This window comes from Trichomycterus rosablanca, chromosome 21 (genome assembly GCF_030014385.1).
Source record: "Trichomycterus rosablanca isolate fTriRos1 chromosome 21, fTriRos1.hap1, whole genome shotgun sequence".
In the NCBI taxonomy this organism is placed as follows: domain Eukaryota; kingdom Metazoa; phylum Chordata; class Actinopteri; order Siluriformes; family Trichomycteridae; genus Trichomycterus; species Trichomycterus rosablanca.
In genome coordinates, this window is record NC_086008.1 from 18320691 (window position 1) to 18346844 (window position 26154).

Consider the following 26154-nt stretch of genomic DNA (forward strand, 5'->3'; position numbering starts at 1 on the left):
AGTTAAGGCAGTTCTGGGAAATAATGGTGGCCACACAAAATATTGACACTTCAGGAACTTTCACTAAGGGGTGTACTCACTTTTGTTGCCGGTGGTTTAGACATTAATGGCTGTATATTGAGTTATTTTGAGGGAAGAATAAATTTACACTGTTATATAAGCTGCACACAGACTACTTTTCATTGTGTCAAAGTGTCATTTTGTCAGTGTTGTCCCATGAAAAGATATACTTAAATATCTGCAGAAATGTGAGGGGTGTACTCACTTTTGTGATACACTGTATATATATATATATATATATACACATACATACATACATACATACATACATACATACATACATACATACATACATACATACATACATACATACATACATACATACACACACCTATCAGCCTTAACATTAAAACCAGCTCCTTGTTTCTACACTGTCCATTTTATCAGCTCCACTTACCATATAGAAGCACCTTGTAGTTCTACAATTACTGACTGTAGTCCATCTGTTTCTCTGCATGCTCGGTTAGCCCCCTTTTATGCTGTTCTTCAATGGTCAGGACCCACACGACCACCAAAGAGCAGGCATTATTTAGGTGGTGGATCATTTTCAGCTCTGCAGTGACACTGACAATGGTGGTGGTGTGTTAGTGTGGGTTGTCCTGGTATGAGTAAATAAGACACAGCAGCGCTGCTGGAATTTTTAAACACCTCACTGTCACTGCAGTGCTGAGAATCATCCACCACCTAAATAATACCTGCTCTGTGGTGGTCCTGACTATCTGAGTCCGAGTGTCCACTCTATTAGACACTCCTACCTAGTCGGGTCACCTTGTAGATGTAAAGTCAGAGACGATCGTTCATTTATTGCTGCTGTTTGAATGTCATCTTCTAGGACTTCATCAGTGGTCACAGGATGCTGCCCACGGGGTGCTGTTGGCTGGATATTTTTGATTGGTGGACTATTCTCAGTCCAGCAGTGACAGTGAGGTGTTTAAAAACTCCATCAGCGCTGCTGTGTGTTATCCACTCATACCAGCACAACACACACTAACACACCACCACCATGTCAGTGTCAGTGCAGTGCTGAGAATGATTCACCACCCAAATAATACCTGCTCTGTGGGGGTCCCGACCATTGAAGAACAGGGTGAAAGCAAGCTATAAAGGTATGTAGAGAAACAGATGGACAACAGTAAGTAATTGTAGAACTACAAAGTGCTTCTATATGGTAAGTGGAGCTGATAAAATGGACAGTGAGTGTAGAAACAAGGAGGTGGTTTTAATGTTATGGCTTATTGGTGTATTTCAATGCAGACATCGTGGAGGTTCTAATTTATACAGATCTCTACCCGTCCCCCTTTACCAGGTGTCAGTGGTGAGATAAAAATGCCTGATCACGACCCAGTACAAGGCACGTTTTATGAAGCCGTCACTATACCTTGTACATTTGAACGTACCCCTGAGAAACCCATAACTGATGCAACTGTCTTATGGTGGAAAACTAAAGCCTACGATGGTCCGTCCCTCTACCAGTGTGAAAGAAAAGGTGCTTCAACTGGTACTGGTAACTGCTCCATGTCAGATGCTCGCTACTCTTTTGCTGGAGATCTCACACAGAAAAACATATCCCTGCGTATAAATCATGTGACATTTCTGGATACTGGAGTTTACTTCTGCCGGATCATGCTGGAAGATCAAATAGACTATTTTACACATCCGAATGGAGTTGCGCTCAATGTCAAAGGTAAGACTTGTGTGTTGTTGTGTGTTGTTAACTTTAGTCAATTCTATAATGTTTTATGTGTTTATATTATAGATTTAAACAGTTTTAGTTTAGCAGCACATGCTTTATGTAAGAGCACGGTGGCTAAGTGGGTAGCACTGTCGCCTCACAGCAAGAAGGTTCTGTGTTCGATCCTCAGGTGGGGAAGTTTTTTATGTTTTGTCTGCTCAGCTTCATTCCATTTATTAATAAACATCCATTCTTGCATTTCAGGTCTGCAACACATTCCAAAAATTTGGGACAGTAAAGCATTTAACACTTTGTAATGTTGCCATTCCTTTTCACCACACTTAAAAGACGTTTTGGCACAGAGGAGACCAAGTGATTTAGTGTACGTCCCTGTAAAAGACGACGTCTTGAAGGCAGCGCATGTTGCTCTAAGTTCTCAATGTACTTTTCTGCATTAATGCTGCATCACAGAAGTGTAAATGACCTTTACCAAGGGCACTGACACAGCCCCATACCATGACACACCCTGGCTTTTGGACTTGTTCCTGATGACAGTCTGGATGGTCCTTTTTCGTCTTTGGTCCGAAGCACCCGGCGTCCATTTTTTCCAAAAAAAGACCTGGAATGCTGATTCATCTGATCACAATACACGTTTCCACTGTGTGATGGTCCATCCTAGATGCCTCCGAGCCCAGAGAAGTCGACGCCGCTTCTGGACATGGTTAACATAAGGCTTCTTTTTTGCACAGTAAAGTTTTAAGTGGCATTTGTGCATGTAACTCTGTATTGTAGTGCTTGATAAAGGTTTGCCAAAGTAATCCCTCAGCCATGTGGTTATATCAGCTATTGTTGAGTGGCGGTTCTTGATGCAGTGCCGTCTGAGGGATCGAAGATCACAGGCGTTCAGATTAAGCTTGCGCTCTTGGCCTTTACACACTGAAATTCCTCCAGATTCCTTAAATCATTTAATGATATTATGCACTGTAGAGGAAGAAATATGCAAATCCCTTCTAATCTTTCTTTAAGGTTCATTGTTTTTAAACATTTCAATCATTTTCTCACACATCTGTGGACAAACTGGAGATCCTCTGATCATCTTTGCTCAGCAAAGACTCAGTCTTTCTTGGATGCTGTTTTTGTACCAAACCATGATTACAATCACCTGATTGGAATCACTTCATTATTTAGTTTTTTCACCTCATTACTAGCCCTAAATTGCCCTGTCTCAACTTTTTTTGGAATGTGTTGCAGGTCTGAAATGCAGGAATGGATGTTTATTAACAAATTGAATGAAGTTCAGCAGATAAAACTTGACATATCTCAGGTTCAAACTGTCTGCAATCAAATAAAAGTCAAAGTAAATGTAGCGGTCACTGCATTTTTATTTTATTTGCATTTTCCATACTGTCCCAATTTTTTTTTTTTTTTTTACTTGGGGTTGTTATTCAGTTCACCTGTCAGTGGTCATAATGTTATGCCTGGTTGGTGTATTTTACTTGAGTTAATTTCAGTGTATACGTGTCAAAAACAACCCCATTACTTTACATTAGCCTAAAATACAGTATATGCAGTTCCACGGGACCATGGAACGCATTAACAAGTTTCCCATACATCCTTATGTGGAAAAAATACTTTTAAATTCAATGCCACTCCCAGAACCAATTGGAGTTTTACCACTGTACTTGTTTTGTGTCTATTTAATATTTGAACTTAGCAAAATCATATTTTTTCTTTTACACTGTTTTCCACAGTTCCACAAAAACTGGAGCGTATTTATCTTCAGACCACTGTAACCGGGGAGCACTGGGTTACATGTGAGGTTAGTGGACACCCCTTACCAAAGGTGACCTGGGTTCAGCCAGAAAACATAAGCAACCTGTCTACGCTGAATAATACTAGCTACATGAGTGCATCGTTTTCTCTATCCGTCACTCCAAACACCAACTACTCTTGCCAGACAGACGGGCAGAACGGGAAGGAGACACAGTCAATATTGTACCTGGTTCCTGTGCTCTCTGAGTGTGATGAAAGCTTAAATACAGCGCTGATTGTGGGATTTGCTTCGTTGGTGGTTGTCATGTTGGTGCTCAATGTCATATACTGCTTCAAGAAAAAAGGTAAGAAAAATTACCATGAATGTCATGGCAGTCTTTGGGACTTTAATGATTTCTGAATAATTAAAACACAGATTTATGAATGTAAGTTCTGTACTAGTGGTCTTTTAGGGTAATTACTTAATTTTGCACAACATGAAAAAATATTTCCAAAGGGGCACTAATATCTACACTTATGAACAGTTATAATTAAGAGAGTGTTCTTATGTCATTCTTTGACACATTAAGTCACTTTTTTTATTTATTTTTTTTTTTTTTAAACAATAAGCGTTTTAGACTTGGAAAAGCTGATTCTCACAATTTCTTAGCACCCCGAGCTATAACACAAGTTTAAAAGTGAAACAGGAGAAAAATCCAGCTAAACACAGATACATGTGGATGCTGTCAGAGTGAATCTGATGGTTATTTCGCGAGATTTTGAGTTTACGTCAAGTTACATGGTACCACTGTGGGTAGCACTGTCGCCTCACAGCAAGAAGGTCCTGGGTTCGATCCCCAGGTGGGGTAGTCCGGGTCTTTTCTGTGTGGAGTTTGCATGTCCTACCCGTGTCTGCGTGGGTTTCCTCCGGGTGCTCCGGTTTTCTCCCACAGTCCAAAGACATGCAAGTGAGGTGAATTAAAGACAGTCCATGACTGTTTGATATAACCTTGTGTAATGAGTAACTACCGTTCCTGTCATGACGTTAAAATCCTAATAAACAAACAGAACCTCGAGCTGTAACACAAGTTTAAAAGTGAAACATTAGAAAAAATCCAGCTAAACACAGATACATGTGGACACTTTTAGAATAAATTTGACTGTTATTTTACACAAATGCAGATTCGTCTCATATTTGTACTCTGATGACGTTTTACCGCACCGCTCAAGCCGAGCACTGAACAAAACCACAGTTGCACACACCAAGTTTAAGGGCACACATTTCTTGATTAAAGGTGAAAGAATTTCGAGTTTAAGGGACGTTGAGTTACAAGGTACCACTGTAATTTTAATTAACAATACAACTTCTTGCACTCATTGAATCACTTGAAAGTCACTTGAATCATTTTAAAAGTCAAAATGCAGAACAAACCATTTAATTTGAGGAAGTATATTTTTAATGCAGTGTTTTTTTGTTTTGGTTTTGTCATCATTAATACAGCAGTTTCCAAGGAACCTGAAAAAGCTGACAACGTCTACCACAATTATACTAATAAACCGGACATGTAAGTTTCTTATTAACAAAATATTCAAAATCAATAAGCATGCAGCATGTGCATAATGTTCCATCTTGTGTTTATATATATATATATATATTTTTTTTTTTCTTAAACAGTGATGGGATCTACATGAATGCTCGAAAACCTCCAAGTTCTTCAAAATAATCTCTGCCAAAAAGAGCAACTTACAGTATTTTAACATATACAGTGTTATCAAAAAGTCATTCTGTTTGCCTTCTGTTGCTGAATGTTATTATATCATTAACAAAGCATGATGATGCACAAATGGACCTTAAATCAAAGTAATAGCACCTTAATAATGGTTGCATTACATTCTGCACCTAAACATTCTGTAATTTAATGCTAGTATTTCAATAAGAAAGGAATTATAGCTCACATTTCTTTGTAGAATTGCTTTTGATCAGACATACTGCTACGTTTGACCTAAACTGAAGTCTCAATGTTTTTCTGGTAATGGTAGTTGTGGTGGGAGTGGTAATTCGAAGATTAAGGTACTGGACTATTAATCGGACGGTTGCTGGTGCAAGTCACACAACTGGCACGTTGCACTGTTGGGCCCTTGAGCAAGCCTTAATCATCATTTGCTTAGATTGTATATGGTCAGAATTATAAGTCGCTTTGTATAAATTATGTCTGGTTAATAATGTAAATGTGACGTATATTGCAGCCACATAAAATAGGCTAGCACACCATCCGGCTGGGCGGCTACATGAACAACGACTGGACCAGGGTTCTTTATGACTGGTGCAATTATGACCTCTTCTGGCTGACTGAGTTGGGGACTAATGCTGATCGGGGTGTGGCTCTCACAAGGCTGATCTGCATATTAACTCGCCTCGTGCAGGTGAAAAGATGCAGTCGGTACTGCTCACGTGTCAGAGGGGGCGTGTGTCAGTTGCGAAGCTCCTCAGTCAGCAGAGGGGGATTGTATCGGCAAAGGTGAAGCATAACGCAACCAGGGTAATTGGATATGACTTGATTGGGGAGATAATTTGGGGGGGGGGGAATTGGTGGAAAAGAAAAATAATGCAACCACATGGGTGGTTTTTAATCAACCCAAGCAATGCCACATCACCCCACTGCTTTCTTCTCTTTTCTGACTTTCTGTAGCTGCACATTTAGTTTAAAATAGTGATGCTTGTCTACAAAGCCAAAATGAGTTCCAACCAACCTTGGAACACTTATTAAACCCCGTTCTTTACCACATACACTGAGTCACAAGTCTGGCTTGTCTTGAGCCACCCATAACCCAGCAGCCAACTAATGCTTAAATGGAAACTAACAGTGCACGAACTGTAGCTTAGTGAGTACAGCTGTGGACTACCAACTAGAGGGTTGTGGGTTTAAATCCCAGTTCTGCCAAGCGGCCACTGTTGGTCTATTGAGCAAGGCCCTTAAACCTCTCAGTTCCAGGGGCACCATACAATTACTGCCCGAATGCTCTGACCCCATCTTTCGAACAAGCTGAGATATCCAAGTAAAGAATTTTACCGTACTGCACATGTGTAAATGTATATATATATATATGACAAATAAAGGCATTCTATGGGTGTGTTCGAAAACCTAGTGATCTCTCTACATAAACAGCATTTAACGTCATTCTGTGCACGCTCCCGAGAAGGAGGCTGTTCAAAGGTCAATGACAATTTTTAACTGTTTTCGGTACACGGAGGGAGATGTTATGTCATGCTAGCACGTTGTGCCACCTCAAACCCATTGGTTTGAATGGCATGATGCTAACTGTGTTAGCTTAGTAAGCGAAAACCAATGTAATCGCTGTCTTAAGTAGTGCGTTCGAATAACCTGCCTTATAAGTCGATGCCTTATTAGAATCCACTCTACTTAGGAAGCTGCCTATGTAGACAGTAAGACCGCGAGGCAGCTCACTAGGTTTTCAAACACACCCTATATGTCCTATATTATCCTAATCATCAAGTACATTTGTGAAATGCTGTAACTGTTAATCTTTAAGATTTTTTTTTGCTGGCCAGTCATTCCTGAGTAGATTCACCACTCGTACAGGTTTCATACATTTGGAAATAATGGCTCGCATTGTGGTTCAATAGAGTTGTAATTCTTGCAATTCTCTGGAAAGTGACTGGCATTGTTGGTTTTATGATTATAGGTTATATTCTATTGAAATCAACAGAGTTCGGGTGTCTGGGACGCTTTTAAAGGTGTTGACTCCAGAGGAAGTAAGTTGTGTATAATGATGTGCAGAACATTCTTTGAAGCATAGTGAACTAGACTTTGTTCTGTTTTGGGAGGTAGATTTGAAAATTAAAAGAGATCTGAAACCCAAAAAAGATTTGAAACAGTAAAGAATTATAAAAAAAATTTTTTATAATTAAAACAATTCTGTTTTTTTTTTTTTAGTTGTAAAATATTTCTTAATATTTTCTTTCTACAGTAGCACTGTTTCTTATTGCCATTGCTTGTTTTGTAACCGAATTAATAAAAGTTTAATTATTTTATTATATTATTTATTATTATTTTTATTATTTTAGTCTCTCACTTTTTACTTTAAATTGGGTTACTTTTTTTTATGCAGTCCATATCTGCTATAATGTGAAATTTGAAAATTTTTTATGCATTTTGTCCCCTTTTCACTTGATTTTTAGCGCGTCCAATTTTTACCCAATAGCATTACTCTCTACCAGTGCTGATGCCCCGATTAAGGATAGCGGCCGCTCAGGTGCCGCAGCGGTAAAAAAAACACAAGCTGGGACCAGATCTGGGATCTCGAATAAATCTCATCGAATTCCAGGACATTTTCTCTCACATTTGTTGACAAACTGGAGATCCTCTTTTGTACCAAACAATGATTACAATCACCTGTTAACATGGCCTGTTTAAAATCGCATCATAATTTAGTTTTTTCACCTCATTACTAGCCCTAAATTGCCCCCGTCCCAACTTTTATTGGAATGTGTTGCAGACCTGAAATGCAGGAATGGATGTTTATTAATAAATGAAATTAAGTTAAGCAGATAAAACATGAAATATCTCAGGTTCATCCTGTCTGCAATCAAATAAAAGTCAAAGTAAATGTAAGGAACACTGCATTATTATTTTATTTGCATTTTCCATACTGTCCCAATGTTGTCTGATTTGGGGTTGTGAATGAATAATGAATAGCATACATTTAGGTATGCATGATAAGCATATTTGTGCACTTGAGCACATATTTTATTGCCTGTTGACAGTGTGTTAAAATTATATGTGAACTGAAACTGACATGCTGATTGTGATAGTGTGTATACATGTGTTTGTGTACTTGTAAACACACTCAAGTTGATTTCTCACTGAATATCTTTAAGCCAAACTGTCTTTCTTTGTTAAATTCACTGATGGTCTGTATATTGACAAGATATTAAACATCTTACAGCTGAGATGATCAACTACGATCGTCTTGTTAAGAAACTATCATTGTTTAAGATAGTCACATACAAATAAAGTTACATTTAGTTTGCATAACCTAAATCATATACACTGATCAGCCATAACATTAAAACCACCTTCTGGTTTCTACACTCACTGTCCATTTTATCAGCTCCACTTACCATACAGAAGCACTTTGTAGTTCTACAATTACTGACTGTAGTCCATCTGTTTCTCTACATACTGTTTTAGCCCTCTTTCACCCTAATCTTCAATGGTCAGGACCCCCACAGGACCACTACAGAGCAGGTATTATTTAGGTGGTGGATGATTCTCAGCACTGCAGTGACACTGACATGGTGGTGGTGTGTTAGTGTGTGTTGTGCTGGTATGAGTGGATCCTGTTGGAAAACTGCCATGAGGCGCAGTTTTCGAAGGGAGGGGATCATGCTCTGTTTCAGAATGTCACAGTACATGTTGGAATTCATGTTTCCCTCAATGAACTGCAGCTCCCCAGTGCCAGCAACACTCATGCAGCCCAAGACCATGATGCTACCACCACCATGCTTGACTGTAGGCAAGATACAGTTGTCTTGGTACTTCTCACCAGGGCGCAGCCACACATGCTGGACACCATCTGAGCCAAACAAGTTTATCTTGGTCTCGTCAGACCACAGGGCATTCCAGTAATCCATGTTCTTGGACTGCTTGTCTTCAGCAAACTGTTTGCGGGCTTTCTTGTGCGTCAGCTTCCTTCTGGGATGACGACCATGCAGACCGAGTTGATGCAGTGTGCGGCGTATGGTCTGAGCACTGACAGGCTGACCTCCCACGTCTTCAACCTCTGCAGCAATGCTGGCAGCACTCATGTGTCTATTTTTTAAAGCCAACCTCTGGATATGACGCCGAACACGTGGACTCAACTTCTTTGGTCGACCCTGGCGAAGCCTGTTCCGAGTGGAACCTGTCCTGGAAAACCGCTGTATGACTTTGGCCACCATGCTGTAGCTCAGTTTCAGGGTGTTAGCAATCTTCTTATAGCCCAGGCCATCTTTGTGGAGAGCAACAATTCTATTTCTCACATCCTCAGAGAGTTCTTTGCCATGAGGTGCCATGTTGAATATCCAGTGGCCAGTATGAGAGAATTGTACCCAAAACACCAAATTTAACAGCCCTGCTCCCCATTTACACCTGGGACCTTGACACATGACACCAGGGAGGGACAACGACACATTTGGGCACAATTTGGACATGTTCACTGTGGGGTGTACTCACTTATGTTGCAGCTATTTAGACATTAATGGCTGTGTGTTGAGTTATTTTCAGAAGACAGTAAATCTGCACTGCTATACAAGCTGTAAACTGACTACTCTAAGTTATATCCAAGTTTCATGTCTATAGTGTTGTCCCATGAAAAGATATAATGAAATATTTGCAGAAATGTGAGGGGTGTACTCACTTTTGTGATACACTGTATATATATACAGTGGGGGAAATAAGTATTTGATCCCCTGCTGATTTTGTAAGTTTACCCCCTTACAAAGACTTGAACAGTCTATAATTTTTATGGAAGGTTTATTTTAACAGAGAGAGACAGAATATCAACAAAAAATCCAGAAAAAAAACATTAAATAAAAGTTATAAATTAATTTGTATTTAATTAAGGGAAATAAGTATTTGATCCCCTACCAACCAGCAAGAATTCTGACCCCCACAGACCGGTTATGTGCCCATGAGGCACACAAATTAGTCCTGTCCCTGTATAAAAGACTTCTGTCACAGAATCAGTTTCTTCCGTTCAAATCTCTCGACCACCATGGGCAAGACCAAAGAGCTATCAAAGGACGTCAGGGACAAGATTGTAGACCTGCACAAGGCTGGAATGGGCTACAAGACCATCAGCAAGAAGCTTGGTGAGAAAGAGACCACTGTTGGTGCGATAATTTGAAAATGGAAGAAATACAAGATCACAATCACCCTCACTCTGGAGCTCCATGCAAGATCTCACCTGGTGGGGTAAGAAGGATTCTGAGAAAGGTGAGGTCAGTCCAGAATTACACGGGAGGAGCTTGTCAATGATCTCAAGGGAGCTGGGAGCACAGTCACCAAGAAAACCATTAGTAACACACTTCGCCGTAATGGATTGAGATCCTGCAGTGCCCGCAAAGTCCCTTTGCTCAAGAAGGCTCATGTACAGGCCCGTCTGAAGTTTGCCAATGAACACCTGAATGATTCAGAGAAAGCTTGGGAGAATGTGATATGGTCAGATGAGACCAAAATTGAGCTCTTTGGCATCAACTCCACTCGCCGTGTTTGGAGGCAAAGAAATGCCCGGTGGGGATGGTGTTCTTGGGGTCATATCCAGCATTTCTCTGCTCCCAGCTCCCTTGAGATCATTGACAAGCTCCTCCCGTGTAATTCTGGACTGACCTCACCTTTCTCAGAATCATTCTTACCCCACCAGGTGAGATCTTGCATTGAGCTCCAGAGTGAGGGTGATTGCCTGTGACCTTGTATTTCTTCCATTTTCTAATTATCGCACCAACAGTGGTCTCTTTCTCACCAAGCTTCTTGCTAATGGTCTTGTAGCCCATTCCAGCCTTGTGCAGGTCTACAATCTTGTCCCTGACGTCCTTTGATAGCTCTTTGGTCTTGCCCATGGTGGTCGAGAGATTTGAATGGAAGAAACTGATTCTGTGACAGGAGTCTTTTATACAGGGACAGGACTAATTTGTGTGCCTCATGGGCACATAACCGGTCTGTGGGGGTCAGAATTCTTGCTGGTTGGTAGGGGATCAAATACTTATTTCCCTTAATTAAATACAAATTAATTTATAACTTTTATTTAATGTTTATTTTCTGGATTTTTTGTTGATATTCTGTCTCTCTCTGTTAAAATATAATATATATATAGAGGGCATTGAATAGTCTGATGGCCTGTGGAAAGAAGCACTTGCTGAGTCTAGCATTCATGAACTGCCTGCTGCGGTAGCGCCTGCCAGAGGGCCAGAGGGCTAAAGGCTAAACAGATCCTGGGAACAGTGGGATCTCTGATTATCTTGGTGGCTTTGCTGAGGCAGTGTGACAGGTACAGATCTTGTATGGGTGGGAGTTGAGTTCTGATGATTTTCTCTTTTATCCTCACCAATCTCTGGTGGGACTTCTGGTCTGAGGCAGTGCAGCTAGGAGTGCCCCTGTAGAAAGTTGTGAGGATAAGACGCAGGAGGTTTGCTTTCCTCATCGGTCACAGGAAGTGAAGGCACTGCTGTGTCTTCTTGACAAGGTAGGTGGTGTGTGTAGTCCATGTCAAGTCGTCCATGATGTGCACCACCAGAATCTTAGTGCTTCTCACTGACACCACAGCATTGCCTTGGATTGTAAATGGAGTATGTACCATGTGGTACCTCCTAAAGTCTGTCACACCAGACAACCAGTTGGTTCTCTTCCTCTCTGCAGGCCGAGTCGTCATCATTGCTGATGAGGCCCACCACTTTTGTGTTGTCTGCAGACTTGATGTGGTTCGAGTTGTATTTGGCACAGTCTTGAGTCATCAGGGGAACAACATGATGATGGATTTAGAGGTGTACTGTCTGGGGTGTACTGTGAGGAGTTTCAATAACCAGTTGCACAGTGGGGTGTTAATGCCTAGTGGGCCAAGTTTTCCACCACTTGGGTGCAAGTACATAGAACAGCCTTGATGCCTGTCTTCCTCAAGTTCTAGGTAGAGGATCAAGACGAGGCTTGAGGACCGGAGGTTGCGTGTGATACACAGCAGAGTTTTGTGAGTTATTTAAGGTAGCTTGGGGCTGGTCTATTTTTGGCTTTGTAGGCGAGTATCATTGTTTTAAACTGAATGCGTGCAGCTACAGGAAGCCAGTGAAGAGAACGCAGCAGTGGGGTGATGTGACAGAGTTTGGGTTGGTTAAAAACCAGGTGGTCAGCTGCATTTTGAATAAGTTGCAGGGGTTTAATAGTGGACATGGGGGCACCTGCCAGGAGGGAGTTGCAGTAGTCCAGCCTTAAGATGACAAGTGATTGGAAGAATATGAGTGGCTTTGCAAAAACAAAATGTGATTGTCTATATTACATTGTCCCAAATCAGCAAGTGACTTTACTTTAATAATGAACAATCTAAACAAAAGAGAAAATAAATTAATGAACTTCCTGTTTGATGTTATAAAGTCAGCTCAGCTTAATAGGGCAGGTTTTTCCCCCCTTTGTGCAAACCAGCACTGGAAGTATTTGTGGTTTTTACTGATGCTACCTGCCACGTTTACTATAATGATTTTATAGTACCCGAATACCCAAGTAAATTATTAATTACAGTACAGTTTAAATAGTAAACCAGTAACGACTGTGACTGTGACTGCGTCTCTAAAAAAATTAACAAAAACATTTAAATACTGGACGGAAGTTTTGTGATCATGTGATTTCCTCCTATTTCTAAAACAAAGAAGTGTGTGAAGACCACCGCCTTCCAGTACAGCAGAAGATGGAGCTTGTGCTTGTGCTGTTCTACATTCTCTTTTGCAGCTCAGGTTTGGCTTATAATTTATTTTGTATTATGTCATTCAAACCAATATGTCTTTAAAAGTCTGCATAACCTTTTTAAAGATTCATTGTTTTATGATTTTAGGTCCTGTGGCCCAGGATAAGTGGTCGATGACCGTACCTGAAGTTGTCACAGTATGGTTTCGTGAAGACGCCGTCCTCCCCTGCACTTTTACAGCTCCGAGCCAAGTTCAGCCGAGTGTAACGGTGATTTGGCGACATAAATTTTTTAAAGGACCAGAAATTTTCAGGTGTATAAGCAAGGCTAATGAAGCTGAAGGTGGACAGAACTGCTCCAAATCATTCGGACGTTACTCACTATATGGTGACCCGAAAACACGCAACCTCTCACTGATTATCAAAGATGTCTCAGTGGAAGATCAAAAACAGTATTTCTGTCGTGTTGAGCTGAATGAGGGCAGTTATGAAGCTCCAGACGGAACCGAATTGAAAGTCCAAGGTGATGCACGCATTCATTTGTATCTAAATCACACAGAAACACAGATGAAGATGTTGTGTTTAGTGTTTCTACTAATTTAAATCAGCTTTTGTGTCTCTTTTCTGCCACAGTACCCCAAACAATAGAGAGCATCTACATACGAACGCTTGCATCTGGAGAGCAGGTCGTAACGTGTGATGTTACAGGAATACCTCTACCCAATGTAACATGGATCATGCCTGAGAACATAAACGCCTCGCTGGTGTCTTTCCTAAGTGAATATTTTAGAGCTTCATCCTTCGTTCCTGCGTATCTGCTCAACACCAACTACACCTGTCAGATTGATGGAAAAAATGGGCTTCAAAATCAGTCAATCTACTTCTCAGGAAGAGCTGCGGTGCAAGAACGTCAGATCTCTTTGTTATTGTTCGTTGCTGTTGTTACTACACTCACAGCAATTTTTACCATCATCATCATCATCCTGGTGATTGTGATCATGCGTTACAGGAAAGGTAAGAATACTCTTATTAAAACTTTTAATACTTGAGTTGGTTAAAATGTTGCCAAGGACCAGGATGTATTTGTGTGTGGGTGTGGGTGTGGGTGTGGGTGTGGGTGTGGGTGTGGGTGTGGGTGTGGGTGTGGGTGTGGGTGTGTGTGATAGAAGAAGATATACTTTATTTGTCATATACAGATGTACAGTACAATGAAATTCTTTCTTCGCATATCCCAGCTTGTTTTGGAAGCTGGGGTCAGAGCGCAGGGTCAGCCACCTTACGGCGCCCCTGGAGCAGACAGGGTTAAGGGCCTTGTTTAAGGACCCAACAGTGGCTGCATAGCAGAGTCTGGATTAGAACCGCCAATCTTCCGGTTAACAGCCCAAAATTCTACACACTAGGCTACCACTGTCCCCTGCTACATTTATTTAGCACACTGCAACATCTGTAACTTTATTAGGATCTTTTAAAATTAGATCTCAAGCAAGTTTAAAACCTTTTGTGAAATATGGTTGGAAAACTGCATTTTTTTATATTGTACAGAATATTTTTACTTTTTGCGTACTTTATTATGTTGGGGAAAACTTTTGATTTTTAGACTCATCTAAGACTGTGGGCACTGCACAACAGACCAGATTTGGGATGATGGAGTGTAAAAGGTGAGCACCCACATGGCATACAGTAAAGACTAAAAATTAATTTTGTACTTAAATTTTGTTTTTATTTAATATTAAGTTGAATATCTGTTTATAATTTACACTCAATGTTTTGACTTTGTAGTTATGATAATGAACAAATAAGATTTATACTTTTGAACTTGATGACTCAATTATTTCAAATTTTTTGTGTAGTAAAATGTTTAGTGTAAACAAATGTATACAGCTTGTATAGCAGTGTTAATGTCTAAATAGCTGGCAACATAAGTGAGTACACCCCACAGTGAACATGTCCAAATTGTGCCCAAATGTGTCGTTGTCCCTCCCTGGTGTCATGTGTCAAGGTCCCAGGTGTAAATGGGGAACAGGGCTGTTAAATTTGGTGTTTTGGGTACAATTCTCTCATACTGGCCACTGGATATTCAACATGGCACCTCATGGCAAAGAACTCTCTGAGGATGTGAGAAATAGAATTGTTGCTCTCCACAAAGATGGCCTGGGCTATAAGAAGATTGCTAACACCCTGAAACTGAGCTACAGCATGGTGGCCAAGGTCATACAGCAGTTTTCCAGGACAGGTTCCACTCGGAACAGGCTTCGCCAGGGTCGACCAAAGAAGTTGAGTCCATGTGTTCGGCGTCATATCCAGAGGTTGGCTTTAAAAAATAGACACATGAGTGCTGCCAGCATTGCTGCAGAGGTTGAAGACGTGGGAGGTCAGCCTGTCAGTGCTCAGACCATACGCCGCACACTGCATCAACTCGGTCTGCATGGTCGTCATCCCAGAAGGAAGCTGATGCACAAGAAAGCCCGCAAACAGTTTGCTGAAGACAAGCAGTCCAAGAACATGGATTACGGGAATGCCCTGTGGTCTGACGAGACCAAGATAAACTTGTTTGGCTCAGATGGTGTCCAGCATGTGTGGCGGCGCCCTGGTGAGAAGTACCAAGACAACTGTATCTTGCCTACAGTCAAGCATGGTGGTGGTAGCATCATGGTCTTGGGCTGCATGAGTGTTGCTGGCACTGGGGAGCTGCAGTTCATTGAGGGAAACATGAATTCCAACATGTACTGTGACATTCTGAAACAGAGCATGATCCCCTCCCTTCGATAACTGGGCCTCATGGCAGTTTTCCAACAGGATAACGACCCCAAACACAACCTCCAAGATGACAACTGCCTTGCTGAGGAAGCTGAAGGTAAAGGTGATGGACTAAACCCAATTGAGCACCTGTGGCGCATCCTCAAGTGGAAGGTGGAGGAGTTCAAGGTGTCTAACATCCACCAGCTCCGTGATGTCATCATGGAGGAGTGGAAGAGAATTCCAGTAGCAACCTGTGCAGCTCTGGTGAATTCCATGCCCAGGAGGGTTAAGGCAGTGCTGGATAATAATGGTGGTCACACAAAATATTGACACTTTGGGCACAATTGGGACATGTTCACTGTGGGGTGTACTCACTTATGTTGCCAGCCATTTAGACATTAATGGCTGTGTGTTGAGTTATTTTCAGAAGACAGTAAATCTACACTGCTATAGAAGTTGTACACTGACTACTCTAAGTTATATCCAAGTTTTATTTCTATAGTGTTGTCCCATGAAAAGATATAATGAAATATTTGCAGAAATGTGAGGGGTGTACTCACTTTTGTGATACACTGTGTATATATATATATATATATATACAGTGTATCACAAAAATGAGTACACCCCTCACATTTCTGCAAATATTTCATTATATCTTTTCATGGTACAACACTATAGACATGAAACTTGGATATAACTTAGAGTAGTCAGTGTACAGCTTGTATAGCAGTGTAGATTTACTGTCTTCTGAAAATAACTCAACACACAGCCATTAATGTCTAAATAGCTGGCAACATAAGTGAGTACACCCCACAGTGAACATGTCCAAATTGTGTCCAAATTGTGCCCAAATGTGTCGTTGTCCCTCCCTGGTGTCATGTGTCAAGGTCCCAGGTGTAAATGGGGAGCAGGGCTGTTAAATTTGGTGTTTTGGGTACAATTCTCTCATACTGGCCACTGGATATTCAACATGGCACCTCATGGCAAAGAACTCTCTGAGGATGTGAGAAATAGAATTGTTGCTCTCCACAAAGATGGCCTGGGCTATAAGAAGATCGCTAACACCCTGAAACTGAGCTACAGCATGGTGGCCAAGGTCATACAGCGGTTTTCCAGGACAGGTTCCACTCGGAACAGGCTTCGCCAGGGTCGACCAAAGAAGTTGAGTCCACGTGTTCGGCGTCATATCCAGAGGTTGACTTTAAAAAATAGACACATGAGTGCTGCCAGCATTGCTGCAGAGGTTGAAGACGTGGGAGGTCAGCCTGTCAGTGCTCAGACAATACACCGCACACTGCATCAACTCGGTCTGCATGGTCGTCGTCCCAGAAGGAAGATGACGCACAAGAAAGCCAGTAAACAGTTTGCTGAAAACGAGCAGTCCAAGAACATGGATTACTGGAATGCCCTGTGGTCTGACGAGACCAAGATAAACTTGTTTGGCTCAGATGGTGTCCAGCATGTGTGGCGGCGCCCTGGTGAGAAGTACCAAAACAACTGTATCTTGCCTACAGTCAAGCATGGTGGTGGTAGCATCATGGTCTTGGGCTGCATGAGTGCTGCTGGCACTGGGGAGCTGAAGTTCATTGAGGGAAACATGAATTCCAACATGTACTGTGACATTCTGAAACAGAGCATGATCCCCTCCCTTCGAAAACTGGGCCTCATGGCAGTTTTCCAACAGGATAACGACCCCAAACACAACCTCCAAGATGACAACTGCCTTGCTGAGGAAGCTGAAGGTAAAGGTGATGGACTAAACCCAATTGAGCACCTGTGGCGCATCCTCAAGTGGAAGGTGGAGGAGTTCAAGGTGTCTAACATCCACCAGCTCCGTGATGTCATCATGGAGGAGTGGAAGAGGATTCCAGTAGCAACCTGTGCAGCTCTGGTGAATTCCATGCCCAGGAGGGTTAAGGCAGTGCTGGATAATAATGGTGGTCACAAAAAATATTGACACTTTGGGCACAATTTGGACATGTTCACTGTGGGGTGTACTCACTTATGTTGCCAGCTATTTAGACATTAATGGCTGTGTGTTGAGTTATTTTCAGAAGACAGTAAATCTACACTGCTATACAAGTTGTACACTGACTACTCTAAGTTATATCCAAGTTTCATGTCTATAGTGTTGTCCCATGAAAAGATATAATGAAATATTTGCAGAAATGTGAGGGGTGTACTCACTTTTGTGATACACTGTATATATATATATATATATATATATATATACAGTGTATCACAAAAGTGAGTACACCCCTCACATTTCTGCAGATATTTAAGTATATCTTTTCATGGGACAACACTGACAAAATGACACTTTGACACAATGAAAAGTAGTCTGTGTGCAGCTTATATAACAGTGTAAATTTATTCTTCCCTCAAAATAACTCAAAATACAGCCATTAATGTCTAAACCATCGGCAACAAAAGTGAGTACACCCCTAAGAGACTACACCCCTAAATGTCCAAATTGAGCACTGCTTGTCATTTTCCCTCCAAAATGTCATGTGATTTGTTAGTGTTACTAGGTCTCAGGTGTGCATAGGGAGCAGGTGTGTTCAATTTAGTAGTACAGCTCTCACACTCTCTGATACTGGTCACTGAAAGTTCCAACATGGCACCTCATGGCAAAGAACTCTCTGAGGATCTTAAAAGACGAATTGTTGCGCTACATGAAGATGGCCAAGGCTACAAGAAGATTGCCAACACCCTGAAACTGAGCTGCAGCACAGTGGCCAAGATTATACAGCGTTTTAAAAGAGCAGGGTCCACTCAGAACAGACATCACGTTGGTCGTCCAAAGAAGCTGAGTGCACGTGCTCAGCGTCACATCCAGCTGCTGTCTTTGAAAGATAGGCGCAGGAGTGCTGTCAGCATTGCTGCAGAGATTGAAAAGGTGGGGGGTCAGCCTGTCAGTGCTCAGACCATACGCCGCACACTACATCAAATTGGTCTGCATGGCTGTCACCCCAGAAGGAAGCCTCTTCTGAAGTCTCTACACAAGAAAGCCCGCAAACAGTTTGCTGAAGACATGTAAACAAAGGACATGGATTACTGGAACCATGTCCTATGGTTTGATGAGACCAAGATTAATTTGTTTGGTTCAGATGGTCTCAAGCATGTGTGGCGGCAATCAGGTGAGGAGTACAAAGATAAGTGTGTCATGCCTACAGTCAAGCATGGTGGTGGGAATGCCATGATCTGGGGCTGCATGAGTGCAGCAGGTGTTGGGGAGTTACATTTCATTGAGGGACACATGAACTCCAATATGTACTGTGAAATACTGAAGCAGAGCATGATCCCCTCCCTCCGGAAACTGGTTCGCAGGGCAGTGTTCCAGCATGATAATGACCCCAAACACACCTCTAAGACGACCACTGCTTTATTGAAGAGGCTGAGGGTAAAGGTGATGGACTGGCCAAGCATGTTTCCAGACCTAAACCCAATAGAACATCTTTGGGGCATCCTCAAGCGGAAGGTAGAGGAACGCAAAGTCTCGAATATCCGCCGGCTCCGTGATGTCGTCATGGAGGAGTGGAAAAGCATTCCAGTGGCAACCTGTGAAGCTCTGGTAAACTCCATGCCCAGCAGAGTTAAGGCAGTTCTGGGAAATAATGGTGGCCACACAAAATATTGACACTTCAGGAACTTTCACTAAGGGGTGTACTCACTTTTGTTGCCGTTGGTTTAGACATTAATGGCTGTATATTGAGTTATTTTGAGGGAAGAATAAATTTACACTGTTATATAAGCTGCACACAGACTACTTTTCATTGTGTCAAAGTGTCATTTTGTCAGTGTTGTCCCATGAAAAGATATACTTAAATATCTGCAGAAATGTGAGGGGTGTACTCACTTTTGTGATACACTGTATATATATATTTATTAATTCCATTTATATCATTTTCATTCCATATATATCAGCTTTTATTATATATATATATATATATATATATATATATATATATATATATATATATATATATATATATATATATATATATATTAGGGCTGTCAAACGATTAACATTTTTAATCGCGATTAATCTCAGAATTTCATATAGTTAATCGCGATTAATCGCATAAAAAAAAATCTGTGTAAATGTTATAGAAAACAAGGATTTTTAAGTGAAATGTTACAATTAAAATGGTGAACACATTTTATGCTAAATGTACTGATGTTAAAAACTGCTGGGACAAGAGAAAACTGTAAGGGAGTTTTATTCACTCACATACTAGGCAGTAATACTATCCAATGGTTTGATGGACGTTTCTACACGAAGTGAGTGTGTTTTGACCCTTTGGGGCTTCCATAGTTCATGGACAACGTGCTTGACTCAGCTGTCCGGTATTCTTTACCGTAACAGAATAAGTTAATAAAGTGTTCTGCTCCCGACAACTTGTGAATATAACGTGTATTTATTTCTTTATTATGCAAGTGCAGATGCTACGACGCTCTTTTACATTTTGTTAACAAACCGCAAATGAAAAACGGTGACATGTCCGACATTAAAACGTTTGTTCTACCAGTCAAGTCTCAACATGAACTAGAATTTGCGTTAACGGCACTATTTATCTTAATCGCGTTAAATTGAGATTGCGTTAATGCGTTATTATCGCGTTAACTTCGACAGCCCTAATATATATATATATACAGTGTATCACAAAAGTGAGTACACCCCTCACATTTCTGCAAATATTTTATTATATCTTTTCATGGGACAACACTATAGAACTAAAACTTGGATATAACTTAGAGTAGTCAGTGTACAACTTGTATAGCAGTGTAGATTTACTGTCTTCTGAAAATAACTCAACACACAGCCATTAATGTCTAAATAGCTGGCAACATAAGTGAGTACACCCCACAGTGAACATGTCCAAATTGTGCCCAAAGTGTCAATATTTTGTGTGACCACCATTATTATCCAGCACTGCCTTAACCCTCCTGGGCATGGAATTCACCAGAGCTGCACAGGTTGCTACTGGAATCCTCTTCCACTCCTCCATGATGACATCACGGAGCTGGTGGATGTTAGACACCTTGAACTCCTCCACCTTCCACTTGAGGATGCGCCACAGGTGCTCAATTGGGTTTAGTCCATCACCTTTACCTTCAGCTTCCTCAGCAAGGCAGTTGTCATCTTGGAGGTTGTGTTTGGGGTCGTTATCCTGTTGGAAAACTGCCATGAGGCCCAGTTTTCGAAGGGAGGGGATCATGCTCTGTTTCAGAATGTCACAGTACATGTTGGAATTCATGTTTCCCTCAATGAACTGCAGCTCCCCAGTGCCAGCAACACTCATGCAGCCCAAGACCATGATGCTACCACCACCATGCTTGACTGTAGGCAAGATACAGTTGTCTTGGTACTTCTCACCAGGGCGCAGCCACACATGCTGGACACCATCTGAGCCAAACAAGTTTATCTTGGTCTCGTCAGACCACAGGGCATTCCAGTAATCCATGTTCTTGGACTGCTTGTTTTCAGCAAACTGTTTGCGGGCTTTCTTGTGCGTCAGCTTCCTTCTGGGATGACGACCATGCAGACCGAGTTGATGCAGTGTGCGGCGTATGGTCTGAGCACTGACAGGCTGACCTCCCACGTCTTCAACCTCTGCAGCAATGCTGGCAGCACTCATGTGTCTATTTTTTAAAGCAAACCTCTGGATATGACGCCGAACACGTGGACTCGACTTCTTTGGTCGACCCTGGCGAAGCCTGTTCCGAGTGGAACCTGTCCTGGAAAACCGCTGTATGACCTTGGCCACCATGCTGTAGCTCAGTTTCAGGGTGTTAGCAATCTTCTTATAGCCCAGGCCATCTTTGTGGAGAGCAACAATTCTATTTCTCACATCCTCAGAGAGTTCTTTGCCATGAGGTGCCATGTTGAATATCCAGTGGCCAGTATGAGAGAATTGTACCCAAAACACCAAATTTAACAGCCCTGCTCCCCATTTACACCTGGGACCTTGACACATGACACCAGGGAGGGACAACGACACATTTGGGCACAATTTGGACATGTTCACTGTGGGGTGTACTCACTTATGTTGCCAGCTATTTAGACATTAATGGCTGTGTGTTGAGTTATTTTCAGAAGACAGTAAATCTACACTGCTATACAAGTTGTACACTGACTACTCTAAGTTATATCCAAGTTTCATGTCTATAGTGTTGTCCCATGAAAAGATATAATGAAATATTTGCAGAAATGTGAGGGGTGTACTCACTTTTGTGATACACTGTATATATATATACAGTATATATATATATATATATATACAGTGTATCACAAAAGTGAGTACACCCCTCACATTTCTGCAGATATTTAAGTATATCTTTTCATGGGACAACACTGACAAAATGACACTTTGACACAATGAAAAGTAGTCTGTGTGCAGCTTATATAACAGTGTAAATTTATTCCTCCCTCAAAATAACTCAATATACAGCCATTAATGTCTAAACCACCGGCAACAAAAGTGAGTACACCCCTTAGTGAAAGTTCCTGAAGTGTCAATATTTTGTGTGGCCACCATTATTTCCCAGAACTGCCTTAACTCTCCTGGGCATGGAGTTTACCAGAGCTTCACAGGTTGCCACTGGAATGCTTTTCCACTCCTCCATGACGACATCACGGAGCTGGCGGATATTCGAGACTTTGCGCTCCTCCACCTTCCGCTTGAGGATGCCCCAAAGATGTTCTATTGGGTTTAGGTCTGGAGACATGCTTGGCCAGTCCATCACCTTTACCCTCAGCCTCTTCAGTAAAGCAGTGGTCGTCTTAGAGGTGTGTTTGGGGTCATTATCATGCTGGAACACTGCCCTGCGACCCAGTTTCCGGAGGGAGGGGATCATGCTCTGCTTCAGTATTTCACAGTACATATTGGAGTTCATGTGTCCTTCAATGAAATGTAACTCCCCAACACCTGCTGCACTCATGCAGCCCCAGACCATGGCATTCCCACCACCATGCTTGACTGTAGGCATGACACACTTATCTTTGTACTCCTCACCTGATTGCCGCCACACATGCTTGAGACCATCTGAACCAAACAAATTAATCTTGGTCTCATCAGACCATAGGACATGGTTCCAGTAATCCATGTCCTTTGTTGACATGTCTTTAGCAAACTGTTTGCGGGCTTTCTTGTGTAGAGACTTCAGAAGAGGCTTCCTTCTGGGGTGAAAGCCATGCAGACCAATTTGATGTAGTGTGCGGCGTATGGTCTGAGCACTGACAGGCTGACCCCCCACCTTTTCAATCTCTGCAGCAATGCTGACAGCACTCCTGCGCCTATCTTTCAAAGACAGCAGTTGGATGTGACGCTGAGCACGTGCACTCAGCTTCTTTGGACGACCAACGTGAGGTCTTTTCTGAGTGGACCCTGCTCTTTTAAAACGCTGGATGATCTTGGCCACTGTGCTGCAGCTCAGTTTCAGGGTGTTGGCAATCTTCTTGTAGCCTTGGCCATCTTCATGTAGCGCAACAATTCGTCTTTTAAGATCCTCAGAGAGTACTTTGCCATGAGGTGCCATGTTGGAACTTTCAGTGACCAGTATGAGAGAGTGTGAGAGCTGTACTACTAAATTGAACACACCTGCTCCCTATGCACACCTGAGACCTAGTAACACTAACGAGTCACATGGCATTTTGGAGGGAAAATGACAAGCAGTGCTCAATTTGGACATTTAGGGGTGTAGTCTCTTAGGGGTGTACTCACTTTTGTTGCCGGTGGTTTAGACATTAATGGCTGTATATTGAGTTATTTTGAGGGAAGAATAAATTTACACTGTTATATAAGCTGCACACAGACTACTTTTCATTGTGTCAAAGTGTCATTTTGTCAGTGTTGTCCCATGAAAAGATATACTTAAATATCTGCAGAAATGTGAGGGGTGTACTCACTTTTGTGATACACTGTATATATATATATATATACACAACTCCAACGTATGGAAAGTTTCTTACATTTACTTTTATTTCATTACAGACAGTACAAACACGTTTTGTCTGGTCAACTTTATTTAATTTGTTAATATACATTAATTCCTGCATTGCAGGCCTGCAACACATTCCAAATAAATTGAGATAGTAAAGCATTTACTACTTTGTAATGTTGCCATACCTTTTCACCACACTTAAAATCAGTTTTGGCTCCAAGGATACCAAGTGATGAAGTGTTTTAGGTTTTATTTTGTCTTTCTGCAAACAGGTCTTAAGATGTGCAACAGTACATTTCTTCCAAAAAGATCTGAAATACTTATTCATGACCACAATACACGTTTCCACTGTGTGATGGTCCATCTCAGATGCCCCAAAGCCCAGAGAACTTGATGCCACTTCTGGACATGGTTAACATAAAAGTAAAGTATTAAGTGGTATTTGTGCATGTAACTCTGTATTGTAGTGGTTGACGAAGGTTTTCCAAAGTAATCCCTCACCCATGTGGTTATATCAGCTATTGCTGAGTGGCGGTTCTTGATGCAGTGCAGTCTGAGGGATCAGAGATCACAGGTGTTGAGCTCAAGCTTGCGCCCTTGGCCTTTACGCACTGAAATTCCTCTCGATTCTTTGAATAGTTTAATGATGTTATGCCCTGTAGAGGGAGGAATATGCAAATCCATTCCAATCTTTTCAATATTTTTTTTCACATGTGTCGACAGACTCATCTGTTGACATCACCTGTTTAAAACCAAAAGCTTTTTACCTCTTTACTAGCACTAAATTGCGCACCTCTCAATTTTTTGGAATGTGTTACAGGCCTAAAATGCAGGATTGGAGGTAAATTAACAAATGAAATGACATTAACCAGACAAAGCATGAAATATTCTGGGTTTATACTGTCTGCAATGTGGGGGTTTTATTTGCATGTTTTCTTACTTTACAAAGAACCTCGTAAAGCTAAATATCTATTATATGCATCTCAAAGCTGCTAATTATAATAAATGTTATGAATTTGAATAGATACATTCAGTTTATATTTAGAAATACAAAGTCAGAAACGTTGTAAATAATGTGAGTAATTTTGAATTGTATTTGTTTAATACATATTCTTTGTTTCCTGACAGAAGTGAAGACATTTATGCAAATATGTAAAACCACAGGTGATGTGCAACAAGGAATTAACGAATTACTAATAAAAATATATTTGTACATAAATCATTTCTAATATGTTTCTGTTTTTACACTTTTTTCTAATATTGTCTTGATTATTACGTGTTGACTACAGTACAACAAAACATCGCTGGTTGGGACAGCAGGAAAAAAGTAAAGAAGAACTGATAATTGATTACATAGATAGCCATAGTCATCACAGTTCTGTTAGCCATTGCTAATAGCAAGGCAATTAGTGTTGGGCGGATCGATCCAAATATTGATATTATCGATACCAGTGTGATGGGATCGATACTTTAGTTTTACTTTTTCTCCGCTACATACACCTCACTCATCCCCTCCTGCTCTGCTGTGTTTTGTTGTGGTACCGTCACGTTGTTACATTGTTAAAATCCTAACAGACATCAGTACATTGGTAGGCATTGAAATATTGTAAGTTTTTGAATACTTTGCTTTGCAGATACAGAAATAGGGGCGATTTTATTGAAATAATAGTGTAAACTATACGTACCTAAAGTACCAAAGTACCTTACGCACTTTGCACACCCTGCGCACATGAATCGGAGCATGCGTAGTGAGGCTCTTATTCCGTGTTTTGGTGAATGAGAGCTCTTTTCTTTTGACTTTGTGCTTATAAATGTAAACAGAATAGCATCGATATTTTATTTTAAATTTACAAGGACACACGTATTCGGTCGCTATTAAAATTTTACAGATGTATTCACCCAGCAAACACAACTATGAGTTAGCCGCTTGGTGGTGATACCCTTCTGAAAGCAGTTACTTACAAAAAAAATATGTATTACAATAATACACCTAAAGGTCATGAAAATTCCTTCAGATTAAACAATTTGATGATGGATCTACCTTAATTATTAAAAAGTATCGGTATCGGATCGATATCGGCGATACTGGCCCTGTATTTACTTGGTATCGGGTCGATACCAAATTTTGCAGTATCGCACACCACTATTTTGGGTTTCCCTGCTATGAAATGTTACTTTGGACGTGTTATTACAGTTGCAGACTGCAGTGATCATTACTGCTTGGTGACTTTGGATTTGTAATGTGATGCTTTGTAGCTTTTTTTAAATGTGCTTCAGTTCCTATATAGATATTCAGCATTGCATTGCATTATTTTGATGATTTATACTAAATAAGAGTCAGCCAGGTTTATGTAGTCTGGACAATAGCTGCTGATGCCAATTCTCAAGTAGCTTCCAAGTGTTCATCAGTAAAGGTGGCCTGATTTTAGATTTAATAATTTTTAGTCTGATTCACACAAGTGGGTTGATCCAAAAAATGCTGTCAAATATGTGGCACATTTTTGTCTGGATATTTTTTCTCAGCCAGCGAGTTCC

At 41.1% G+C, this 26154-nt stretch overlaps 1 protein-coding gene across 1 annotated transcript; it reads left to right on the top strand.

Moving 5' to 3' along the window:
* Positions 1-1386: 1386 nt before the first annotated feature.
* Positions 1387-24802, top strand: LOC134335737 (uncharacterized). The gene is made up of 6 exons (XM_063018331.1): positions 1387-1744; positions 3484-3849; positions 13082-13456; positions 13567-13947; positions 14531-14591; positions 24751-24802. The coding sequence occupies exons 1-6, from the start codon at positions 1387-1389 to the stop codon at positions 24773-24775; spliced, it is 1566 nt and encodes a 521-aa protein (XP_062874401.1). The 3' UTR covers positions 24776-24802.
* The last annotated feature ends 1352 nt before the right edge of the window (positions 24803-26154 follow it).

Bases quoted from the DNA above. Each gene is read 5' to 3' on its own strand.
- LOC134335737 (XM_063018331.1), top strand. From the start codon at position 1,387: ATGCCTGATCACGACCCAGTACAAGGCACGTTTTATGAAGCCGTCACT. The intron at 3,850-13,081 runs GTAAGAAAAATT...TTATGATTTTAG, and splicing joins ATACTGCTTCAAGAAAAAAG to GTCCTGTGGCCCAGGATAAG. The intron at 14,592-24,750 runs GTGAGCACCCAC...TCCTGACAGAAG, and splicing joins GGGATGATGGAGTGTAAAAG to TGAAGACATTTATGCAAATA.